Here is a 23,841-nt window from a genome sequence, read left to right as displayed (position 1 = left end):
AGCCGCACGTGACTGGTCAAGATCCGTGGTAGAGGAGGGAGGGGAGAATTATAAACACACGCAGCAGTGAGGAAAAGGGGGGGGGGGGGGGGTTAGGGTAGACAGGTGTACAAATGTTATCACATTATGCTGTTATTATTACATAATTATTATATTTTTTTACAAGTTGGTATGATAGCAGTATTAATATGAAAAGCAAATTAGTGACAGCTGATCATCAGACCAGAGTAACCACAAGGAAAATGAAAGTTAGCATCCACTAAGTCTGTGCACATATAAATAAAGCCATATAAATAAAAAAATGATAGTGTATTTTTTTCACACGAGTAATTCGTTTTTCACATAATTTTACATGATTTTTGGTAGTTAGTTAATTTAAGCAACAAAAAAAACCAAGGAGCCATTTAGGAGCCACAAGAGCCGGATCTTTTTAGTGAGTGAGCCAAAAGAACCGGCTCTCTGAAAAGAGCCGGAATTTCCACCACTAGTAAGAAATGCATTTCCCATAACTCCTCGCTGTTCCGGACGCTGCGTGACGTCACTACGTCAACCGAAGCCAAGCTGAGGCAGAGCAGCTCCAGCCAAAGCAGCCATATTGGTCACAGTCGACTCGGCTTTTTGGCACTTTTCCTCGTCGGCCTTTCCCCTTGTAAAAAAAAAACAACAACAACAAATCGTTACGAACAATTACATCAGCCCGGCGTCCAACTGGAGAGCCCACAGAGTCCGGACGGCCTGCTGTGTCGCAGAAAAATGAGTCCAACCGATGCTAAGCGAGGGGCTAAACGCAGGAAGAATAAGCGGGGCGGTGGCAGTAGCTGCAGTGCTGTCTGCAATAGCGGCGTCGTCGGCGGCAGCAAAGCCGGGGTGGCCTCGGCCCTTGGTTGCGTAGGAGCTCCGACACCAGCCGGCTTCCTCGCACCTGCCACGGGCGGCTGCGTGGGCTCCGTGACGGCTATTAACGGAGAGGTAAGTAGCACCCCCCCTCGTCTTCCTCATCAGGCAGCCAAGCATGTCGCCACTGGGCAAAATGACCAACGACGCTAAATCTAATGTGGGCCCGAAACTGATGGCAGGAAGACGCCTGGCGGATCGCTAAAAGCGTCTTTTTTTGAGAGTTTTATCACATGAACGAGACATTTTTTTCCACCGTTATGGCCAACGTAAACATGAACGTCCATCCGACGTGACTACCGATCGTAGCTTAACTTTGTGATCGAACTCGGCATTGCATTTCCGTCTTATTTAAGTCACAGTGAATTTTATATCAAGCCGATGAAAGACTCCTTTGAATGCAGGGCACATTAACTGAAGACTAAAAAAAGAAATTTTCAAAGCACCGCGGTTGTATAAAAAATAATAATATAAAAAAACAATGCTAGCTATGCTAACGGCTGCACTCCTTCAGGCCCGAAAGGCGGTCCGTTTGTCTTTCTGTAATGTTGACTTGGTTCGAAGTGTGTTTTGGGGATACAAAACGACTGCACACATGTAATCTGTGTCATACCTTGGTTTACGAACTTCATTGGCTCCCAGAGTGTGTAAGGCGAAAAGTGTGTATCCCAAAAATTAATTTCCCATAGGAAACCATGAAAATGAGAATAATCCGTTCCCAGATCCCCATAAAACACAATTTTCTAATTTTCTAAGCCTTAAAACTACACAAAATATACCTTATGTTATGTATAATATATGTGCTATGGTATTATAATTAAAGAAATCAACTTCCTTTGAACTATCAAAGTTGAGTTATCAAAGTTCCGATTCTCGCTAACCATCCCCGCCTAATTTCGATGTTGTTATTCCGCAGCTCAAAGTCAACACCAGCGTCACGCCGCAGTTCACAGAAGGACCGGTCAACGCTGATTTCACCGGAGTCCTTCAGGTTTTGTTTTTATTCTCCGTTGGGAATCCAAAGGCAACTTTGTCCGCTTTCTTTAAAGGACAACCGACACATTTTTTTTGTTTGCTAACTGACATCAGAAAAAACGTTTTATAGCATCTAAAATACCCAAAACACGCATTTTGGGTACTTTGTTTGGTCTGAAAACATCGTGTTGATGGCGAAATTAGAAGGAAAAGTACGTAAATAACACGATGGTGAATCGTTGTGAGTTGCACCAAGACTACTATTTGATACTAGTTGACACAAATTCCCAGCAGACAATTCAGCCCATTTCCAACGGAGCTTGGCCGCCATCTTGTGCATTTTCTAGGCGCTACATTGGAGTCCAGAATTGATACGGAAGGACTTCTTTAATCGATGTCAAACATGTATGCTTTCCTCTTCAGAACTATTTGAATCATATTCATAACTGCATGAGTAACAAGAAAGCATCTTCTCCGAATCTGAAGCCATTGTTTTGATTCTAGAGCAAGGCAAGACGTCCAGGCGTGACGTCACGAACAAGGGGGCGGGACCTTCTGAAACTCGCCATTTCCGGGGTCATTTTGAAGTAGTTTTGGTACACTTTAACTCATTTTTATTGGTGCTTTTCATTTGACTAAAAAATATCAGCCTGCGTGTTTTGGCTATTTTAGATGCTCTAAAACGTTTTTCTGATGTCAGTTAGCAAACAAAAAAAATGGTGTCGGTTGTCCTTTAAACCTTTCTGTTGGTGCGCATTCTCACCAAACGATTTCAATGTTAAGTCCCCAAGATGAAATCACACTTGGGAACTAAGTTCCCGCGGCTTTTCTCTCCCATCTAGACCCCCTTCACGTTCGGCCTCAACCAGCGAGTTCCGTACACGGCCGGCGACCGCTGCCTCCTGTGCCGTTGCGAGCGTAGCAAAGACGGCTCGTGGCCTTCGGAGGCGGGAATCCCCGACCATCGGAACGGCGCATCCGAGGCTGGACAGCCGCCCGCTGCCCTCCCGCTTCCCATGTGGGTGTGCTCCGACTGCCGGCGCACTGTGGAGAAGGAGGACCGACACGCCGCGCGGGAGCAGCTAGGCGTGAGTCACTGCTCACCTTCAGAGAAAACCTGAGAAGCTTCGTTTGTCGCCATTTGACGTCAATTGCTTTCGAACATCGGGAGCAAGTAGCGTTGAATCTTGCTCGCCATTGGCTACTTCACAATACAGTGATACCTTGGCTTATGAACTTATTTTTGGTTCCCAGACAGAGTGTGTAGGGCGAAAAGGTTGTATCCCAAAAATTAATTTCCCATAGGAAACCATTAAAATGAGAATAATCCGTTCCCAGGTCCCCATAAAACATCATTTTCTCATTTTTGAAGCCTTAAAACTACACAAAATAGACCTTATTTTATGTATAATAAATATGCTATGGTATTATAATTATAGTAATAAACTGTACTGTAAAATAGTCGTTTTATTGACCTCTGTGATGGTCGTTGATGGCTTGATGGAATGGAGTGGCCGCTTTCATCAGCATTAAACACTTGATGAGGAACGTAACCTTCTTCTTTCACCATTTTCGAGGAATGATCCCTTGTAGGTGCTTTCTCTGCCATAATTTTACCTAGTTCCTCATCAGTTGTGTTCTGTTTAGCTGGGTTGATAGCTTTTTGCATCAAGTGTACAGATGGCTTGTGCGGGTTATTTCTGGAGCCTGATTGATGGGATATTTTAACCTTGCAGTCTACACTCTGCTTTTGAACCATCAAAATTGAAACAAGTCCAAATTGCACTATTTTCTATCCATTTTCTCACTGTCTGTCATCTCCCTGTCTCTTTAATGTTTAAACCACCTCCCCTCACTGCTGCGTTCTTGACCAATCATGTGGCTTTAAGCGAAGACTGGGGCGGGGAATAGAGGACAAAAACAGTCGGCTGCCATTTTCTTGAGAGAACGAGGAGAACGGGCTCGTTTGCAAACGACACATCACTCGTTGTGGCAGCTCCGTGTGCATCCCGAAAAATAGTTCGTATGCCAAGGTAACATTTTCATAAATGTAACGTTCGTAAGCCAAGGGGATCGTAAACCGAGGTATCACTGTAATTGATTATTCTATTTATTGATCGCCTCTGTGAATCATGTCCGTGGCAACGCTAAAGCTATCTACCACCGTGAGGCTCTCCCCGTCTCACCATTCCATTTCCTGTTCTATGGCTATCATCGCACCCAAGGGAGTATTGGCTACCTAGCTAGCTATCTATTTGCTATCTATTGGCTATCTTGCTGGCTGGCTATCTATTAGCTATATGGCTATCATGCTATCTATTTATTGGGTATCTATTAGCTAGTTAACTAGCTTTCTATCTATTTGAGTTAGTTTCAGATTGAGTGAACGCTGGCACGTGTGGCTGCCGCTGCTCACCCACAGAAAAACTTATCCCGTGACTGTAAAGTGTCCTTGAGAGTTTTGAAAGGCGCTTAGAAATGAAATGTATTATTATTGACCCATTGGCTTTGTGTCTCTTTCAGAGTCAGGATTTTCTTTTGCACATGCCCGTGGCTAACGGCACCCTGGGCCCAAACGCCGCGGCAGCGACCGATCGGCTGAGCGCTCCCACGCCGCCCGTGCTCCCCGCCGCCGACCTTGCCACGGCCATTCCCGGGGACGGCGTGTGCGGCTGCGAGGCCTGCAACGAGAGACGGTAACCAGTTCAGCAGCACCTTCTGCTCCTATGCACTTAATTCTGAAGGCTTTCTGTTTTTTTTTTTTAATTATTATTATTATTATTATTATTATTATTTCTTTTGGCAGAGAAGTTTCGGCAGAGTCTGAACGAGAGTCGCAGCAGCTGCAGAAGCATTGGTCAGAAGTGCGTTACCTGGTACGCTGCATTTACCGGCTGGCCGGTACACCGCTGGCGGAGGACCGCGACCAGCCGCTGGAGCGAGACAAGGACGGGATGAAGGAGCTGGTGGACAGGTACTTAATCAGCAAGATTTTGGGATTTTTTTGTTTCTTTTGTTTATTGAGAATTTGTTGTGATCAACTTCCGGAGTAGGCCTGCAAAAATTCTTCAAATACAGTGATACCTTTGCTTACGAACTCAATTGGTTCCCAGACAGAGTGTGTAAGGCGAGAAGTGTGTATCCCAAAAATTAATTTTCCATAGGAAACCATTAAAATGAGAATAATCCGTTCCCAGGTCCCCATAAAACACAATTTTCTACTTTCTAATTTTCTAACCCTTAAAACTACACAAAATATATACATTATTTTATGTATAATACATGTGCTATGGTATTATGATGAAAGAAACAAACTGTACCGTGTGATAAAGTGGTTTTATTGACCTTTGTGATGGTCGTTGATGGCTTGATGGAATGGAGTGGCCGCTTTCGTCAGCATGAAACACTTGATGAGGAACGTAGCCTTCTTCTTTCACCATCTTGAGGAATGATCCCTTGTCTGTGTTTTCTCTGCGATCATTTTACTGAGTTCTTCATCAATTGTGTTCTGTTTAGCTGGGTTGATCGCTTTTTGCATCAAGTGTACAGATGGCTTGTGCGGGTTATTTGTGGAGCCTGATTGATGGGATATTTTAACCTTGCATTCTACACTCTCCCTTGGAATTATCAAAGTTTAAACGAGTCGAAATTTCACTGTTTTCTATCTAGTTTCTCATTCCCTCTGTCGTCTGCCTGTCTCTTTAATGTTTAAACCACCTCCCCTCACTGCTGCGTTCTTGACCATTCACGTGGCTTTAACCGAAGACTGGGGGCGGGAAATAAAGGACAAAAATGAGTCGGCTACCATTTTCTCATTCGGAGAACGGGCTCGTTCGCGAACGACACATCACTCATTGTGGCAGCTCCGTGTGTATCCTGAAAAATAGTTCACATGCCAAGGTAAAATGTTCATAAATGTAACGTTCGTAAACCGAAAAGTTTGTAAGCCGTGGGGTTCGTAAACCGAGGTATCACTGTAGTTTATTTTTTTACCTCATAATTGAATGGCAGCTGTCATTTGGAAATTGCATTGTACCGCATTGCAATGTCCATTTTAATGTCATTAAATATCCATCCTCTCCTTGCTTTTGTCCAATTTTGTCCCGCCGGCGACGTCAACAACCTCCGTCCTCAAGACTCTGCGAGAAGGACCCCTACCAGCTATACCAGCGTCTGGAGCAGCAGGCTCGCGAGTACGTGCTGGAAATGAAAGCACATCTCCTAAAGCACCTCTCGATTGGTCCCAAGACATCCCCGCCGGGACCTCCAGGGACGGGGACCGGCGCTCAGGGTCCCCTGCAGGCCCACCAGTTTGTGTCCCTGCTCCTGGAGGAGTACAATGCCCTCTGCCAGGCGGCACGCACCATCAGCGGTTTCCTACTCACCCTGGTTAGTTGCTCAGTCACCGCCGGTCACATTTCATGAGATTTCATGCCGTCCCGTTATTCGATTTGATTTTTTTTTTCCTCCCCCTCGTTTAGGAGAATGAGCACCTCCAGAAGTTCCATGTGACGTGGGAGCTGCACAACAAGCACCTTTTTGAGAACCTGGTCTTCTCAGAGCCCGTCTTGCACAGCAGCTTGCCTGCGCTCGTTGCACAGCTTAGGTACGCTTTTATTGATTTTTTTTTTTCCGCCTGAAAACTCAAATATTAAAGAGGAAGTCACGTTGAAAATGTTCTTACATTAACAAGTCAGAAAATGCTGTAACGCTGTCATGGAGATTTTCAGTTACTCAGGCGCCATTTTGGACTTCTTTATACAGTGATACCTCAGTTTAGGAACCCATTGGCTTACGAACGTTCCGGTTTGCGAACGTTAAATTTATGACAATGACATACGAACTATTTTTCGGGATACACACGGAGCTACCACAATGAGTGACGTGTCGTTGGCGAACGAGCCCGTTCTCCTAACAAGAAAATGGCAGCCGACTCATTTTTGTCCTCTTTTCCGTGCCCCCAGTCTTCGGTTAAAGCTACGTGATTGGTCAAGAACGCAACAGTGAGGGGAGGTGGTTTAAACATTAAAGAGACAGGCAGACGACAGAGAGAGAGAGTGAGAAAATGGATAGAAAACAGTGAAATTTGGACTTGCTTCAACTTTGATAGTTCAAAGGCGTAGTGCAGACTGCAAGGTTAAAATATCCCATCAATCAGGCTCCACAAATAACCCGCACATGCCATCTGTACACTTGATGCAAAAAGCCATCAAGCCAGCTAAACAGAGCACAGTTGATGAGGAACAAGGTAAAATGATCGCAGAGAAAGCACCTTCAAGGGATCATTCCTCAAGATGGTGAAAGAAGAAGGCTACGTTCACAAAGGTAAATAAAACGACTCTATTATACTGTACAGTTTATTTCTTTAATTACAATACCATCACACATTTATTATACATAAAATAGGGTATATTTTGTGTAGTTTTAAGGCTTTGAAAGTAGAAAATTATGTTTTATGGGGACCTTGGCACGGGTTATTCTCATTTTAATGGTTTCCTATGGGAAATTAATTTTTGGGATACACACTTTTCGCCTAACACACTCTGTCTGTGAACCAATGAAATTTGTAAGCCAATGTATCACTGTATCATTTTTTAATCATCATTCTAATAATAAAATATCAACTTTTTGGCATTTTCCCAGACATGGCATCACCTCGCACGACTCGTACAGCGACGACATGTACCACAACTTGCTGGAGCGCTACCAGCGGCTCGAGCAGGAGATGGCGAGCGTGGCAAACCAGTGGCAGGAGTGCGAGAAGAGGATCGACGACTATGTTGACGAGCAGGTATGCAAAATTAATCGCCAAAGAAATCCAAATTGACTTTTATGGGGGAAAAAAAGCTGAGATGTACAGTGATACTTCGGTTTCCAAACCCCTTGGCTTATGAACTTTTTGGTTTACGAACGATAAATTTATGAAAATTTTACCTTGGCAGACAAACGTTTTTCGGGATACACACGGAGCTGTCTCAATGAGTGATGTGTCGTTCGCGAACAAGCCCGTTCTTCTAAAACCAAAATGGCAGCCGACTGTTTTTGTCCTCTATTCCCCGCCCCCAGTCTTCGGTTAAAGCCACGTGATTGGTCAAGAACGCAGCAGTGAGGGGTGGTGATTTAAACATTAAAGAGACAGGCAGAGGACAGAGAGTGACAAATGGAGAGAAAACAGTGAAATTTGGACTTGTTTAAACTTTGATAGTTCAAAGGCAGAGTGTAGACTGCAAGGTTAAAATTCCCATTAATCAGGCTCCACAAATAACCCGCACAAGCCATCTGTAGACTTGATGCAAAAAGCTATCAAGCCAGCTAAACAGAACACAATTGATGAGGAACTAGATAAAATTATCACAGAGAAAGCACCTACAAGGATCATTCCTCAAGATGAAAGAAGAAGGCTACGTTCCTCATCAAGTGTTAAATGCTGATGAAAGCGGCCACTCCATTCCATCAAGCCATCAACGACCATCACAAAATTAAATAAAACAACTTTATTATATAGTACAGCTCATTTCTTTAATTATAATACCATAGCACATTTATGATACATAAAATAAGGTCTATTTTGTGTAGTTTTAAGGCTTAGAAAAGTAGAAAAATATGTTTTATGGGGACCTGGGAACGGATTATTGTCATTTTAATGGTTTCCTATGGGAAATTATTTTTTGGGATACACACTTTTCGCCTTACACACTCTGTCTCGGAACCAATTAAGTTCGTAAGCCAAGGTATCACTGTACTCATTTTGCTCTTGCAGTTACTGTTTAAAGTGGAGGGCCATAGTTTTACCAACCAAAGAACTGAACCGCACAAGTCGCCGCTGGGCAAAAACGTAAGATCCCATTTTTCACCACTTACTCATTGAACCGAACGCGTTTTAAATAATACGCCGCGGTGCCTACAGACTTTAAAGACAAAGCAGCGGATACTCAAAGAAGAATGGGAGTTCTTCAAGCAGCGGCGGTACTTTGAGGAACAGGTAGGAGGCGAAAAAATGAACACCATCGGCCGTGTTAAGGTTTTGGATGCATTTTATTTCCATTCTTGGCAGTTGCCCAACAATAAGAAGCTGTCCTGTGGAGACAACTTCACAGACACCATGAGAATGCTGTCATCGCGTCTCAGTATTCCCGATTGTCCCAATTGCAATTATCGGAGAAGGTGAGCAGCATTTTATTTTTCACTTTAAAGGACAACGGACACCATTTTTTTGTTTCCCAAGTGACATCAGAAAAACGTTTTATAGCATCTAAAATAGCCAAAATACGCAGGTTGATATTTTTAGTCAAATGCAAAACCCCAATAAAAATGACTTAAAGTGTCCCAAAACTGACACAAAATGAGCTCGGAACTGTGCGGATTCAGAAAGTCCCGCCCCCTTGTTCGTGACGTCACGCCAGGACACTACTTCACAAACTGCCTTGATCCAGAATCAAAAAAAAAAAGCTTCAGATTGGGAGAAGATGCTTTCTTGTTACTCATCCAGTTATGAATATGATTCAAATAGTTCTGAAGAGGAAAGCATAAATGTTTGGAGTCGATTTAAAAAGTCCTTCCGTATCAATTTGAGCCGTCTGGACTCCTGTATTGAACAAACTGAACAAAAAACAGAATACAATAAAACTGGAACAATCAAAAATTACAAACATGATGCAATTTTAAATACGAAAATATTAAAAAAAATCTTATAAAATGTTGCAATTGTTTCAACCTATTATCTGAAAACTCATCAAATTGTATCATATTTTTTTTATCATTTAGGAATTAACTTTTTTGGGGGACCAGAGAAGACAGTCTAAGATTTCTTACGCTGCATTGAATGTTTATGTAATAATAATCATCATCATCATAATCATAATCATCATAATAATCGTAACAATAATAATAACAGTAATAATAACAGTAATAATCGTAATAATAATGTAATAGTAATGTAATAATAATATAATAATAATGTACTAATAATGTAATAATTATCATCATAATAATTGTCATAATAATTGTCATAATAATCGTCATAATAATTGTCATAATAATCGTCATAATAATTGTCATAATAATCGTCATAATCATCATCATAATCATATTAATAATAATAATAATTAATAATAAATAATTCAATTTCAAGTGCTCTTCAGAACACTCAAGGACACTTTACAATAAAAAAAAACCAAAGCACAAAAACAAATAAAATGATAATAAAATATCTGATTGAACTAGACCACGAATGCAATTTTAAACAGATGGGTAGTCCTAAAACTCAATATTCTGTGGGTCCTGCAATTTGAGTGAAAATGACAAAAACCCTGGCACTAGAGTGGGAGACATTTGGACATCATCTCGCAGTGAATGAGTTAAAAGAGTTATTAGGATTAGGATGTTGTGAAATTGTTGGAATCGCATCGTATTTCGTCGTCGTCGTCGTCGTCCCCCACAGGTGCACGTGCGACGACTGCAGCCTCTCGCACATCCTGACGTGCGGCATCATGGACTCGCCCATCTCGTCGGAGGAGCTGCCCATCAAGCTTCCCCTGCAGGGCGACGCCTTGCCGAGGGACTACCTGGCCCAGCTGCACCCCCCGAGCCTCTCTTCGGGCAGCTCGCCGTCGGGCTCCAACTCCAGCTCCCCCATCACCGTCCAGCGGCATCCCCGACTCGTCCTACCTGCCGGGGATGGCGACGCTTTGTGAGTTTCAAAGCAAATAAATGATAAATGATCTCCAGTTTTCAGCGTGGTTTGTTGTGAAATAAATACAAATGTAAAATCCAACAAACAAACAGATCAATCCATTTCTTAAATACAGTAAAGTCTCGTTATATCGATATTCAAGGGAGTCCGAAAAAATATCGATATATCCGGGACTATCGATATATCCGATATCGATATAACGAGACTTTACTGTAGTTATCAAAATGGGAAATCATTTAAAGGACAACCGACACCTCCTGACAAGTTGCGTCCATAATTTGTAAAAATGCGTTTGCGACTTCATTATTTTATGTTATATTTTTTGTATTTACTATTTAGGATATTTATTTATTATTTATTCTTTTATGGCAGATATGATATTTACTATATTTTTTATGACGTTTTTTATTATTTATTCTTTTATTTCATATACTTATTATATTTACTATTTTTTACTATATATTTTTTTTTTATTATATATTCTTTTATTTTATATTATTTTTATATTTTCTATATTTTGTCTAGCTTTATGGATTATTATTTAGTATTATACATAGTATAGTATAGTATTATTTAATATTATATATTATGTTACTTCCGGGTTAAGTGAACGCTGGCGTGTGTGGCTGGCGCTGCTCACCTGCAGAAAAAATATCCTGTGACTGTAAAGTGTCCTTGAGAGTTTTGAAAGGCGCTTAGAAACGAATTGGATTATTATTATTATTATTATTATTAACATCCAATTTTTTGCTTTTGTTTTCCTGAATCTTCCTTCCACTTCGTCGGCCAAGCGTCAGCGATGACGACGAAATGCCTCCAGTGTCTGCCAAGTTTGGGGATACGTACCCCGTGAGTGGCTACCGCGACAACGGCGTGGCGGCGGTCAATGGACACCGCGGCGACGTGAATGGCGGCGGTGCCGTTAGCTCGGCGGTAAGTTGACGGAGGCGAATATGGCAAATACGGTGATACCTTGGCTTACGAACTTAATTGGTTCCCAGACAGAGTGGGTAAGGCGAAAAGTGCGTATCCCAAAAATTAATTTCCCAAAGGAAACCATTAAAATGAGCATAATCCGTTCCCAGGTCCCCATAAAACATCATTTTCTACTTTCTAATTCTCTTAAGTGTTAAAACTACACAAAATACACCTTATTTTATGTATAATAAATGTGCTATTGTATTATAATTAAAGAAATAAAAAGTACTGTATAATAAAGTCGTTTTATTGACCTTTGTGATGGTCGTTGATGGCTTGATAGAATGGAGTGGCCGCTTTCTTCAGCATGAAACACTTGATGAGGAACGTAGCCTTCTTCTTTCACCATCTTGAGGAATGATCCCTTGTACGTGTTTTCTCTGCCATAATTTTACCTAGTTCCTCACCAATGGTATTCTGCTGTTTAGCTGGGTTGATAGCTTTTTGCATCAAGTCTACAGATGGCTTGTGCGGGTTATTTATGGAGCCTGATTGATATTTTAACCTTGCAGTCTACACCTTGGCTTTGAACTATCAAAGTTGAAACAAGTCCAAATTTCACTGTTTTCTCTCCATTTGTCACTCTCTGTCCTCTGCCTGTCTCTTTAATGTTTAAACCACCTCCCGTCACTGCTGCATTCTTGACCAATCACGTGGCTTTAACCAAAGACTGGGGGCGGGGAATAGAGGACTAAAATGAGTCGGCTGCCATTTTCTTGTTCGGAGAACGGGCTCGTTTGCGAACGACACATCACTCATTGTGGCAGCTCCGTGTGTATCCCGAAAAATAGTTCGTATGCCAAGGTAAAATGTTCATAAATGTAACGTTCGTAAAGCGAAAAGTTCGTAAGGCAAGGGGTTCGTAAACCGAGGTATCACTGTATTTACGAAGACACTCAACGTTTCAACTCGTCATTGATGTCCTTTTTGTTTTCCTGCCGCAGTCACCTCGCATCAGCAGCAGCGGAAGCTCATTGGACGGTGACCAAGAGGATGGGAGGCGGCATCAGGAGACCGGCAGTCCTCCTCCGTCGTACAACCACCAGCAGCAGGTATCATTTGGACAGGAACCCATTCACTGCCATTCACACATTTATTCGGAAATTGAAATTATGACGTCGAGTGCCATTCCCAAATTCATAAGTTTTTTTTTTCTTGTTTGGGTGCCGATAAAGCTGGCCATGGCCTCTGGTAATGTTTTCCTCTTCCACAAGGGGGCGGCTTTTCCCCTTCTTTCTATGTTAGCGCTTTGTTCCAGCTTCAGCTGTTGTTAAAACGCTCTATAAACCAATATGTACAGTATGTATTGCATTGTATTTTGGAGGCCAGCCCTCATTTCAAGCTCATATAACTCCAGACCCATATAGTTTAGGAATGACCTCTTTTTTTCTGCTGAAAGAAGAGAGTCTAAGGTTTCTTACGCTGCATTGAATGTTTTTGTCGTCCTAAAACTCAATATTCTGTGGGTCCTGGAATTCGAGTGATAATGACAAAAACCCTGGCACTGGAGTGGACACTTTTTTGCATGTGTATGGTAGTGAATGAGTTAGTGAACTGTTTTTATTTTTAATGAATTCATTTTTTTTATTATGTTTTTTTTTTAACTTTCATTGGCTGAATTCTCCATATTTGTGTACATATTTTGCTATTTATTGATTTTAAAATTTCCCTGTGTTTTCCTTTTCTTTAAAATTGTTCCTCTCGTAGTTTAGTATTCCTTTTTATTGTTTGGGTATACTTTGCCTCATATTTTAGTATATTATGATATTGTTACTTGGAAAAAAAAATCATTTTTTTTTGGGTTTCATGCCAATTGAAATTCTATTTTAAAGTGAATTTGTTTCTTATAATTTACTATTGATTTTTACCGGCACTTGATTTTGTCGATTTGTGTCTCGATTTTTTTCCCCCCACTACTTACTCGTTCCTTTTTTTTTAAATATTCATATTATGAATATATATTTGTTTAATTTTACAGTTTGACAGTGCTTTGTATTTCCCCCACACTGACATCATGACGAACCTGTGTCTCCACCAAAAGATAGAGCAGGTCCAGCATGCGTGCGAATGTCACGTATGTAACCAAGACCCCTCTTCTACCAACATCCTGGGCCCGGCCGGGTGCCTCCCCCCCGGGCGACTCCAGTCGGCGAGTCCCCCGCCTGCCGTGGGCCACCAGTTCTTCACCACGGACAGCGGCAAGTCAACGACAACCAGCCCCACCCGGCCCGCCCTCCACCTCTACCCGCACATCCACGGACATTTGCCGATGCACAACTTCCCCCGACCGCTGCTGCACCCCACGCTTTACCCGCCCACTCCTCCGCTCACGCACAACAAGGTGAAAGCAGTTTGGGACGGGGTGGGGGGAGGGTAGTGATGGGAATTCCGACTCTTTTCAGAGAGCTGGCTCTTTTCAGAGAGCCGGCTCTTTTCAGGGAAAAAAATTGAATAATAATAACAGGATAATGTTATATTTGTCCACCTGTCTACCCTAACGGCCCCTCCCTCTACCACGGATATCGACCAATCACATGCGGCTTTAACCGAAGACTGGGGGCGGGGGAATAGAGGACCAAAAAAGTCGGCTCCCATTTCCGGCTCCTTGTTAGGAAGCGGCTCTCTTCGTTCACCGCAGATATCTGGCTCTAAGAACCGGCTCGTTCGCGAATGACGCATCACTAGTGGGGGGGGGGGGGGGGGGGGCAAAGTCAGAAAAGGATTAGTGTGTCCCCCCCTCCCCCCCCTCTCTATTCTCAATCTCCTGAACCGATGTTGTGTTTGTCTTCCTCAAGCCTTCGCCTCCCAACCTTGCGAGCAACCACACGGCAGCCAAGCAGCCGGCCTTCAGCCCAACGCTCCCCGAGCACGTCTACCAGAACAGCTTTGGGGACGGCGGCGGGGACGGCGCCGGTGGGGGAGTGGGCACGGGCGACTGGAACAACTCGCTGCAGTGTCTCTCGCTCAACTTTGAAAGTTTATGGGATGCCGCCGTGATGAAGAGTTTGGATCAATCCATCAGTCAAGTGCTGCTGCCAGAGTTGCTGCAAGGTGAGTGAGGCTTTGTCCACTCCTCCCAAGGCGACAAAATGAAGGCGGCCAATAGGTGGCGGTATATACCTACAAATTATTTAGATATAAGTCGATGTATATATATATATATATATATATATATATGTGTGTATGTATTTCTGTCTATCTATCTATCTATCTATCTATCTATCTATCTATCTATCTATCTATCTATCTATCTATCTATCTATCTATCTATCTATCTATCTATCTATCTACAGTGATATCTTGGTTTACGAACTCTTCAGTTTACGAACGTAAACAGTTAATGTTGGACTCGTTTCAACTTTGATAGTTCAAAGGCAGAGTGTCGACTGCAAGGTTAAAATATCCCATCAATCAGGCTCCACAAATAAACCGCACAAGGCGTCTGTACACTGAATGCAAAAGGCTATCAACCCAGCTAAACAGAACACAATTGATGAGGAACTAGATAAAATGATGGCAGAGAAAGCACCTACAAGGGATCATTCTTCAAAATGGTGAAAGAAGAAGGCTACGTTCCTCATCAAGTGTTTAATGCTGATGAAAGCGGCCACTCCATTCCATCAAGCCATCAACGACCATCACAAAGGTCAATAAAACGACTATTTTACAGTACAGTTTATTTATTTAATTATAATACCATAGCGCATTTATAATACATACAAGAAGGTATATTTTGTGTAGTTTTAAGTCTTAGAAAAGTAGAAAATGATGTTTTATGGGGACCTGGGAACGGATTATTCTCATTTTAATGGTTTCCTATGGGAAATGTATTTTTGGGATACACACTTTTCGCCTTCCACACTCTGTCTGGGAACCAAGCATGGTCGTAAGCCAAGATATCACTGTCGTTTGTCAATCGTCTAAAAAATATCTTCCAAGCTCAAGTTTGACTGACCACCTTGAGTGTTTTCCTACTTTCCCAGGGGAAATCTTGGACCCTCCTCTCACCGACGTCCCTCTCCCACCTACGCCCAACAGCCCCCAAGCGGACCACCACCTCCATCACCACCACCACCACCACCACCCCTTGCTTCCCGCCACCCTGCTTCCCACCCGTCCTCGTCATCGTCCTCGTCTCTGTCCTCTTGTTCGTCCTCCGAGGCCCACCAACAGAAAAAAAGCGGCGCCAAGAAGAAGTGTCTGTACAACTTCCAAGATGCCTTCATGGAGACCAACCGGGTAGCCATGGCGACGTCGTCGTCCACGGCTTCCGTGTCGTGCACCGCCACCACTGTCCAGTCAAGTAATAACCTACCTAGCCACCTAGCATCTCAAACCTCCTTAGGTAATCTCAGACGAGGTTAGCGCTTGTACAAATTGACCGTAGTCTGTGTAAGCTCTCAGTCGTACAGGAGTGGTCCATCGGTGAGAAGGTTTCTTCAGCCGTCATCTGTACTTCTTTGAAGGTGTCAGACGTTTTGCTTCTTATCCAAGAGGCTTCGTCAGCAAACTAAAATATGGGGCAATCAGGGCAGTCGTAGACCCCATACTCAGGCAGGACAATAGAAGTAATCAGTGTAGCCGCAACGAGTAGTCCTCTGCTCCCCCCAACTTGAGAGCAGGGACCAATCATAGCAGAGTCTGGCACCACCACCTCTGGACAGTAGGGATAGATATACAGGGCCAAAATTACCAGCAAAAAATAGTTAGCTGACGAAGCCTCTTGGATAAGAAGCGAAACGGCCGACATCTTCAAAGAAGTGCAGATGACGACTGAATAATAATAATAAATTTCATTTCTAAGAAACCTTCTCATCCTTAGTCCAACAATGTTTTCCAAAACTCTGTTTTCACGTTCAATTTTTAGGCGAATGGATCTTCTCTGTGACCATTTGAGATTTTTTTATCTGCGGCAACAAAAACGTCCAGAGTATATTTTCACTTTGACCCCACCTTCGCCCTGTCGCCTTCCAGTCCACAAATCTTACATCATGCTAACCAACTTGGAACTTAGCGGTCAAAGTACGATGACTCATAACTTACTAGAAATGTGTTTGAAACTGTGGTGAAACATTTCCGCCATCAAAGGACATTGCGGAAAAGTGTGAGCTGCGTCACCGAAGAAGAAGAAAAGAAAATGTGGGCCTCTTAACACGTCGAAGCTAAAAAATCAGATTCGCAATAGCGTTTGTTTTTATTTGTATGTGATTACAGACCACGAGCCAATGGTCAAGAATCATGTGACTTGTGTGACCTGTTGAGAGTTCTTGTCCGTGGATCAAAATTTAGAGCACAAGGGGTCAATAATAATAATCATCATCATCATCATCATCACTAATAATGATAATTACTAATAACTACTAATTACTACTACTAGTAATAGTAGTAATAGTAGTAAACGTAATCGTAGTAGTAATAGTAGTAGTAGTAATAATAATTATACTAATAATGAGAATAATAATAATAGTAGTAAACGTAGTCGGAGTAGTAATAGTAGTAGTAACAATAATACAGTAAAGTCTCGTTATATCGATATTCTCGGGAGTCGGAAAAAATATCGCTATAACCAGACTATCGATATATCCGATCCTGCGGCATGTAAATTTTCTTCTTGCGTTCATAGAAATAGTATCGTAATAAGCAGTACTATCGATATAACCGATATCGATATAACCAGACTTTACTGTAATAATAATAATAATAATATTATTATACTAATAATGATAATAATAATTACAGTCATAATAGTAGTAGTAATAATGATAATAATTTGATTTATAAGCGCCTTTTAAAATTCTCAAGGTCACTTTTCAGTCACAGGATCAGTTTTTCTGTGGGTGAGCAGCAGCAGCCACATGCGCCTGCCTTCCCTCAACCGGGAATAACTCAAATAGATAGAGTTAGCTAGCTAGCTAGCTAATAGATAACTAATAGATAGCTAGCTAATTAGATAACTAATAGACAGCAAATAGATAGCTAGATAGGTAGCCAGCTAGATAGCTAGATACGTAGCCAGCTGGCTACTTACCAACAATGGCTTCAGATTGGGAGAAGATGCTTTCTTGTTCCTCATCCAGTTATGAATATGATTCAAATAGTTCTGAAGAGGAAAGCATACATGTTTGGAATCGATTCAAGAAGTCCTTCCGGATCAATTTGAGCTGTCTGGACTCCAATGTAGCGTCCCAGAAAATGCACAAGATGGCGCCCAAGCTCCGTTGGAAATGGGCTGATTTGTGTCAACTAGTATCAAATAGTAGTCTTGGTGCAACACACAACCATTCACCATCGCGTTATGTCCTTTGTGTCTCGCCAGATGATGTCTTTCACAGTTTGGCTAAAGTGAGCCAAGCCCCGCCCCAAAGCAACCCCGCCGCACTCAACCCCCTCCCACCGCTCTCCGCTCCTTCCATCGCCCCGCCCCCCGCCACGCACTTGCCCGCCATGGTGCCGCATCCTTTCCCCAAGATGGCCGCCCCGGCGCCGAACCTCGAGGAGGTCCATCCCGGTCTTTGCCTTCCGCCGAGCGAACCGCCCATCTCGTCGTTGTCGGACGGTCAGATCAGCGCCCCGCCCAGCGTCTGCAGGTGCGTCGGCGTGTCGCGCGTGGAACGAAGGCGCTCGAACGAAGGCTCAAATAAATGTTTGTCCCTTCAGCGACCCCGAATGCGAGGGTCACCGGTGCGAGGGCAACCGGGCGTACGAGCACCCGCCCTACGACGGCGAGGAGACGCAGGATGAGGACAGCTGCTCGGAACACAGTTCGTCCACTTCCACCTCCACCAACCAGAAGGAAGGAAAGTACTGCGACTGCTGCTACTGCGAGTTCTTCGGACACGGAGGGGTGAGGAAAAAGCAGTACTTGTCCTGTCGTCAAAAAGTTATTTCTTTTTCAATCATGTTTAAATAAAGTTTCCTAGATTTTTTTTTGTTTCAAGTCGTTTCCTAGATTTTATACCTAGTACAGCGACACCTTGGCTTACGAAATTATTTGGTTCCCAGACAGTGTGTAAAGCGAAAAGTGTCTATCCCAAAAATTCATTTCCCATAGGAAACCATTCAAAGGAGAATAATCCGTTCCCAAGTCCCCATAAAACATCATTCTCTACTTTCTAAGCCGTAAAACTACACAAAATATACCTTATTTTATGTATCATAAATGTGCTATGGTATTATAATTAAAGAAATAAAAAGTACTATATAATGAAGTCGTTTTATTGACCTTTGTGAGGGTCCTTGATGGCTTGATGGAATGGAGTCAGCATGAAACACTTGATGAGGAACGTAGCCTTCTTCTTTCACCATCTTGAGGAATGATCTCTTGTAGGTGCTTTCTCTGCCTTAATTTTACCTTGTTCCTCATCAATTGTGTTCTGTTTAGCTGGGTTGATAGCTTTTTGCATCAAGTGCACAGATGGCTTGTGCGGGTTATTTGTGGAGCCTGATTGATGGGAATTTTAACCTTGCAGTCTACGGTCTTTGCCTTTGAACTATCAAAGTTGAAACGAGTCCAAATATCACTGTTTTCTACCCATTTTTCTCATTCTCTCTCTGTCGTCTGCCTGTCTCTTTAATGTGTAACCCCCTCCGCCTTCACTGCTGCGTTCTTGACCAATCACGTGGCTTTAACCGAAGACTGGGGGCGGGGGCTAGAGGACAAAAATGAGTCGGCTGCCATTTTCTTGTTAGGATAACGCGCTCGTTCGCAAACGACACATCACTCATTGTGGCAGCTCTGTGTGTATCCCGAAAAATAGTTTGTATGCCAAGGTAAAAATGTTCATAAATGTAACGTTCGTAAACGGAAAAGTCCGTAAGGCAAGGGCTTCGCAAACCGAGGTATCACTATAACTTGATTTGAAATCTGCTGTAGATTGTAATCATTTTTAACTAATCAAGCAAAAGTAGTAGTAGTAAATAGTATCATTGAACTTTTGGCAACAAAAGCGAGTACAAATTGGGTGTCATCAGCCATTCCGCCGTCTCCGGCGTCACGTGACTTCACAGTAGAAGGTCTCGGTTGCGAATTTGCGGAGGGACCGCGTCCATCCAGATGGAAAACGCTTGCGTGTAACACTCCAACACTTTATCCCTCGCAGCCTCCAGCGGCGCCAACCAGCCGCAACTACGCCGAAATGCGCGAGAAGCTGCGACTGCGCCTGACCAAACGCAAGGAGGAGCAGCCCAAGCGCGAGGAGCACCCGCCCGCCCCCGAGCGAGACGCCCCGGGCGGCGGCGGCGGCAACCTGGAAGACCACCGGCGGGTGGAGGACCTGCTTCAGTTCATCAACAGCGCCGACAGCAAGCCGGCCTCCAGCTCCAAAGCGGCCAAGCGGGCTCGCCACAAGCAGAAGAAGATGGAGGAGAAAGCTCGGCAGGAGGCCGAAGCCCAGCGGGAAGAGCGGCGACGGCGGCAGGAAGAGGAAGAGGCGGCGCTGCGTCGCCAGCTCCTCCGGCTGCAGGAGCGCTGCGCCGCCAAAAAGAAGCGCAAGGACAAAGCCAAGGAGAACACGGCGCCCGACCGCAACGAGCCGCAGCCCCTCAAGCGGACGGCGCAGAAGGTGCTGGACCACCTGAGCAACGGGAAGTCGCAGCTCCTCCAGAGCCTCATCTGCCCCGAGGACCGACGCGGCCAGCGGGCCTTCGCGCATCTCCGCGACCGCAAGGCCGACGGCAAAGTCAAAGGCAAGGCGGCGGCGGCGGCGGGCCGGCACGCGCCCGTCGAGAAGGATCCGGAAAGCAACGGCAACAGCGGCGCTGGCAAAAGGCAGCTGAAGGAAGACCGCCGGCGAAGCCCACCCGCGTCCATCCCGTCGCCGTCGCCCCCTCCTCCTTCCTCCCGGTCGGAAGCCACCGAGCGCAACGGGAAAACGCCCGGCGCGGAGTCCCCCCAACTCAAAGGCAAAGCCAAGAAGAACAAGAAGAAGAAGGGGGACAGGATCATCAACACCTCCATAGGTTGGTCTCGCCGTCCATCTCTTAAAGGACAAGCGACACCATTTTTTTTCTTGTTTTTTTTGTTTCCTAAGTGACATCACAAAAACGTTTGATAGCATCAAAAATACCCAAAATACGCAGGCTGATATGTTTAGTCAAATTCAAAACACCAATAAAAATGACTGCCACAAAATGAACTCGAAACCACCTTGTTCGTGACGTCACGCAAGGATACTCCTTCACAAACTGCCTTGCTCCAGAATCAAAACAAGGGCTTCAGATTCGGAGAAGATGCTTTCTTGTTACACATCCAAGTTATGAATATGATTCAAATAGTTCTGAAGAGGAAAGCATACATGTTTGCAATCGATTAAAGAAGTCCTTCCGGATCAATTCGAGCCCTCAGAAAATGCACAAGATGGCGCACAAGCTTCATTGGAAATGGGCTGATTTTTACAAATTATGGACACAACTTGTCCGGAGGCGTCGGTTGTCCTTTAATGTGGAGCGTAAATAACCAAATACTTTCATGGGTATAAATGATTCTCAACAATGTTATTTTTATTTTATTTCATTTTATTTAAATAGATGATGTGTTCCTGCCCAAAGACATCGATCTGGACAGCACTGAAATGGACGAGACCGAGCGAGAGGTGGAATATTTCAAAAGGTAAGGTATATATATATACATACAGTGATACCTTGGTTTACGAACCCCTTGGCTTAGAAACTTTTCGGTTAACGAACCTTAAATTCATAACAATTTGACATTGGCATACAAACTATTTTTCGGGATACACACGGAGCTGCCACAATGAGTGGTGTGTCGTTCGCGAACGAGCCCATTCTTCTAACAAGAAAATGGCAGCCGACTTTTTTTGGGCCTCTATTCCCCGCCCCCAGTCTTCAGTTAAAGCCACGTGATTGGTCAAGAAAGCAGCAGTGGGGGGGGGTGGTTTAAACATGAAAGAGACAGGCACACGACAGAGAGAGTGAGAAAATGGATAGAAAATAGTGATATTTGGACTGGTTTCAACTTTGAAAGTTCAAAGTGTAGACTGCAAGGTTAAAATTCCCATTAATCAGGCTCCACAAATAACCCGCACAAGCCATCTGTACACTTAATGCAAAAAGCTATCAACCCAGCTAAACAGTTGATGAGGAACTAGGTAAAATTATGGCAGAGAAAGCATCTGCAAGGGATCATCCCTCAAGATGGTGAAAGAGGAAGGCTAGGTTCCTCATCAAGTGTTTAATGCTGATGAAAGCGGCCACTCCATCCATCAAGCCATCAACGACCATCACAAAGGTCAATAAAATGACTTTATTATACAGTAGAGTTTATTTCTTTAATTATAATACCATAGCTCATTTATTACACATAAAATAATGTCTATTTTGTGTAGTTTTAAGGCTTAGAAAAGTAGAAAATGATGTTTTATGGGGACCTGGGAACGGATTATTGTCATTTTAATGGTTTCCTATGGGAAATTATTTTTTGGGATACACACTTTTCACCTTACACACTCTATCTGGGAACCAATTGAGTTCGTAAGCCAAGGTATCACTGTAGTGACCTCTAAAGGACGCGTCTTAAAATGGCTGCCGTCTTGTGTCATGATAATAATGTGTTTGTCCAGGTTCTGTTTGGACTCGGCCCGGCAGACGCGTCAGCGGCTCTCCATCAACTGGTCCAATTTCAGTTTGAAAAAGGCCACCTTTGCAGCACATTGAATCCGCTCGATCACCCGAAAACACTGGCCTGCCACACGTCCACTCACCTTTGACCCCCAACTATTTCTTCCTTAGCCCCGTTGCTCCTCGAAACACCCCTCAAAGGACCTGCTGTGCAAAAAAAAAAAACATCCGGAATTTGCTTTCCTTCCATCACGTGTTTTGTGTGCTTTTCGTCGGCCATTTTCTCTCTGACTGAACAAGCCATGGTCTGAAATGATTATGAAAAAACATGGAAAAAAAGAATTATTATTGTTAATTAAAAAAGCTGTATTTGACATATTGTGGCTTATTATCCCCCCCCCCCCCACCTCCTACCTGATCCTGTTTAAAAAATGTTTACCTGGTGCTTTTTTCCTGATTTTCCTGATTTTTTTTTGACGTTGCGTAGCCATCTTGGATGTGCGTACGCAAGAAATGGGGGGGGGGGTCACGATCGAAGAAGGTGATCGATTGTTTTATTGTATTAACACTGCAAAAGCCCGACAGGCTACTTTTTTTAACATATTGTTAAGTAATATGAAATAATGTCTTTCTTTTTGAAAGATGGAATACACTCTAGTATGGCAGGATGTCGTTTCTTGTCTTATTTCCTGGCACGTTTTACATATTTGGGGGCGGGGGGAGCGTGTTAGCCTGTTAGCACAAAACAACAGTTCGGACTAGTGATGGGAATTTCGGCTCTTTTCAAAGAGCCGATTCTTTTGGCTCGGCTCACTAAAAAGATCCGGCTCTTTTGGCTCCTTAATGGCTCCTCAGTTTTTTTTTTTTTTTTTTTTTTCTTAATTACCTACCAGAAAAATCAACAAATGAATTACTCATGTAAAAAATACACTATATTAAATATTTTTATTTATATGGCTTGATTTAAATGTGCACAGAGAGCATCCACTAACTCACTTTCCCTGTGGTTACTCTGGTCTGGTGATCAGCTGTCACTGATTTGCTTTTCATATTAATGATGTTATCATAACAACCAGTAAAAAATATAATAATTGAATAATAATATAATAACAGCATAATGTGATAACATTTGTCCACCTGTCTACTCCCCCCCCCCCCCTTTCTCCTCACTGCTACGTGTGTCTAATTCTACCCTCCCTCCTCTACCACGGATATTGACCAATCACGTGCGGCTTTAACTTAAGACCGGGGGGCGGGGAATAGAGGACAAAAAAAAAAACTTGGCTCCCATTTCCGGCTCCTTGTCAGGAACCGGCTCTCTTCCTTCACTTCAGAGATCCGGCTCTAAGAACTGGCTTATAAATATAGAAATAAAGAAATAAATGAATGAATACATTGGTGTATAGGTAGGTAAATAAATACATAGATATATATAAATAAATAAAAACGAAACATTTCGTAGTACTTTTTTTTTAACCATTTAACGCCATAAACCAATAATGACGAGGAACCCTGGACGTGTTTGGGTTCATACATTTAACCTAGGCCGATTTACTCTTTTTTTTTTTTTAAATCACGTTATATTGAGCGACCAGTTCATTCAGAATATATTTGAATGTGTACTTAAATATTAAATACGACCCAAACTTGATTTCCGTGCTGAAAAAGCAACACCCTCCGTCAACAAGTCCTCTTCCGACTGGTAACTAAAGAAATCACTTTGTTTA

The 23,841-nt window shown here is 43.2% G+C and overlaps 2 protein-coding genes across 2 annotated transcripts in view; both read left to right on the top strand.

Moving 5' to 3' along the window:
* The first annotated feature begins 454 nt into the window (after positions 1–454).
* Positions 455–23,008, top strand: fam193a (family with sequence similarity 193 member A). The gene is given in 23 exon segments (XM_089006158.1): positions 455–969; positions 1,811–1,885; positions 2,712–2,957; positions 4,393–4,565; positions 4,676–4,843; positions 6,006–6,258; positions 6,351–6,475; positions 7,513–7,660; positions 8,630–8,704; positions 8,777–8,851; positions 8,924–9,033; positions 10,310–10,558; positions 11,353–11,494; positions 12,484–12,591; positions 13,581–13,880; positions 14,335–14,590; positions 15,523–15,636; positions 15,639–15,884; positions 17,856–18,126; positions 18,197–18,383; positions 19,639–20,497; positions 21,065–21,146; positions 22,117–23,008. Coding segments are annotated over 23 exon segments (4,572 nt in total). The 5' UTR covers positions 455–753; the 3' UTR covers positions 22,211–23,008.
* The window catches only part of LOC148893038 (dorsal-ventral patterning tolloid-like protein 1), a 59,360-nt gene continuing 50,646 nt past the window's right edge, over positions 15,128–23,841 (top strand). Inside the window, exon 1 of the mRNA XM_089006161.1 lies at positions 15,128–15,185. The gene's annotated coding sequence lies outside the window, so the exon portion shown is untranslated. The remainder of the gene's footprint in view (positions 15,186–23,841) is intronic.

The sequence above is a fragment of the Hippocampus bargibanti genome, linkage group LG10 (assembly GCF_051943395.1).
Source record: "Hippocampus bargibanti isolate YZ-2025 linkage group LG10, ASM5194339v1, whole genome shotgun sequence".
NCBI lineage: Eukaryota > Metazoa > Chordata > Actinopteri > Syngnathiformes > Syngnathidae > Hippocampus > Hippocampus bargibanti.
The sequence above is the reverse complement of the archived record's forward strand: the minus strand, read 5'-3'. Positions and strand labels throughout refer to the sequence as shown.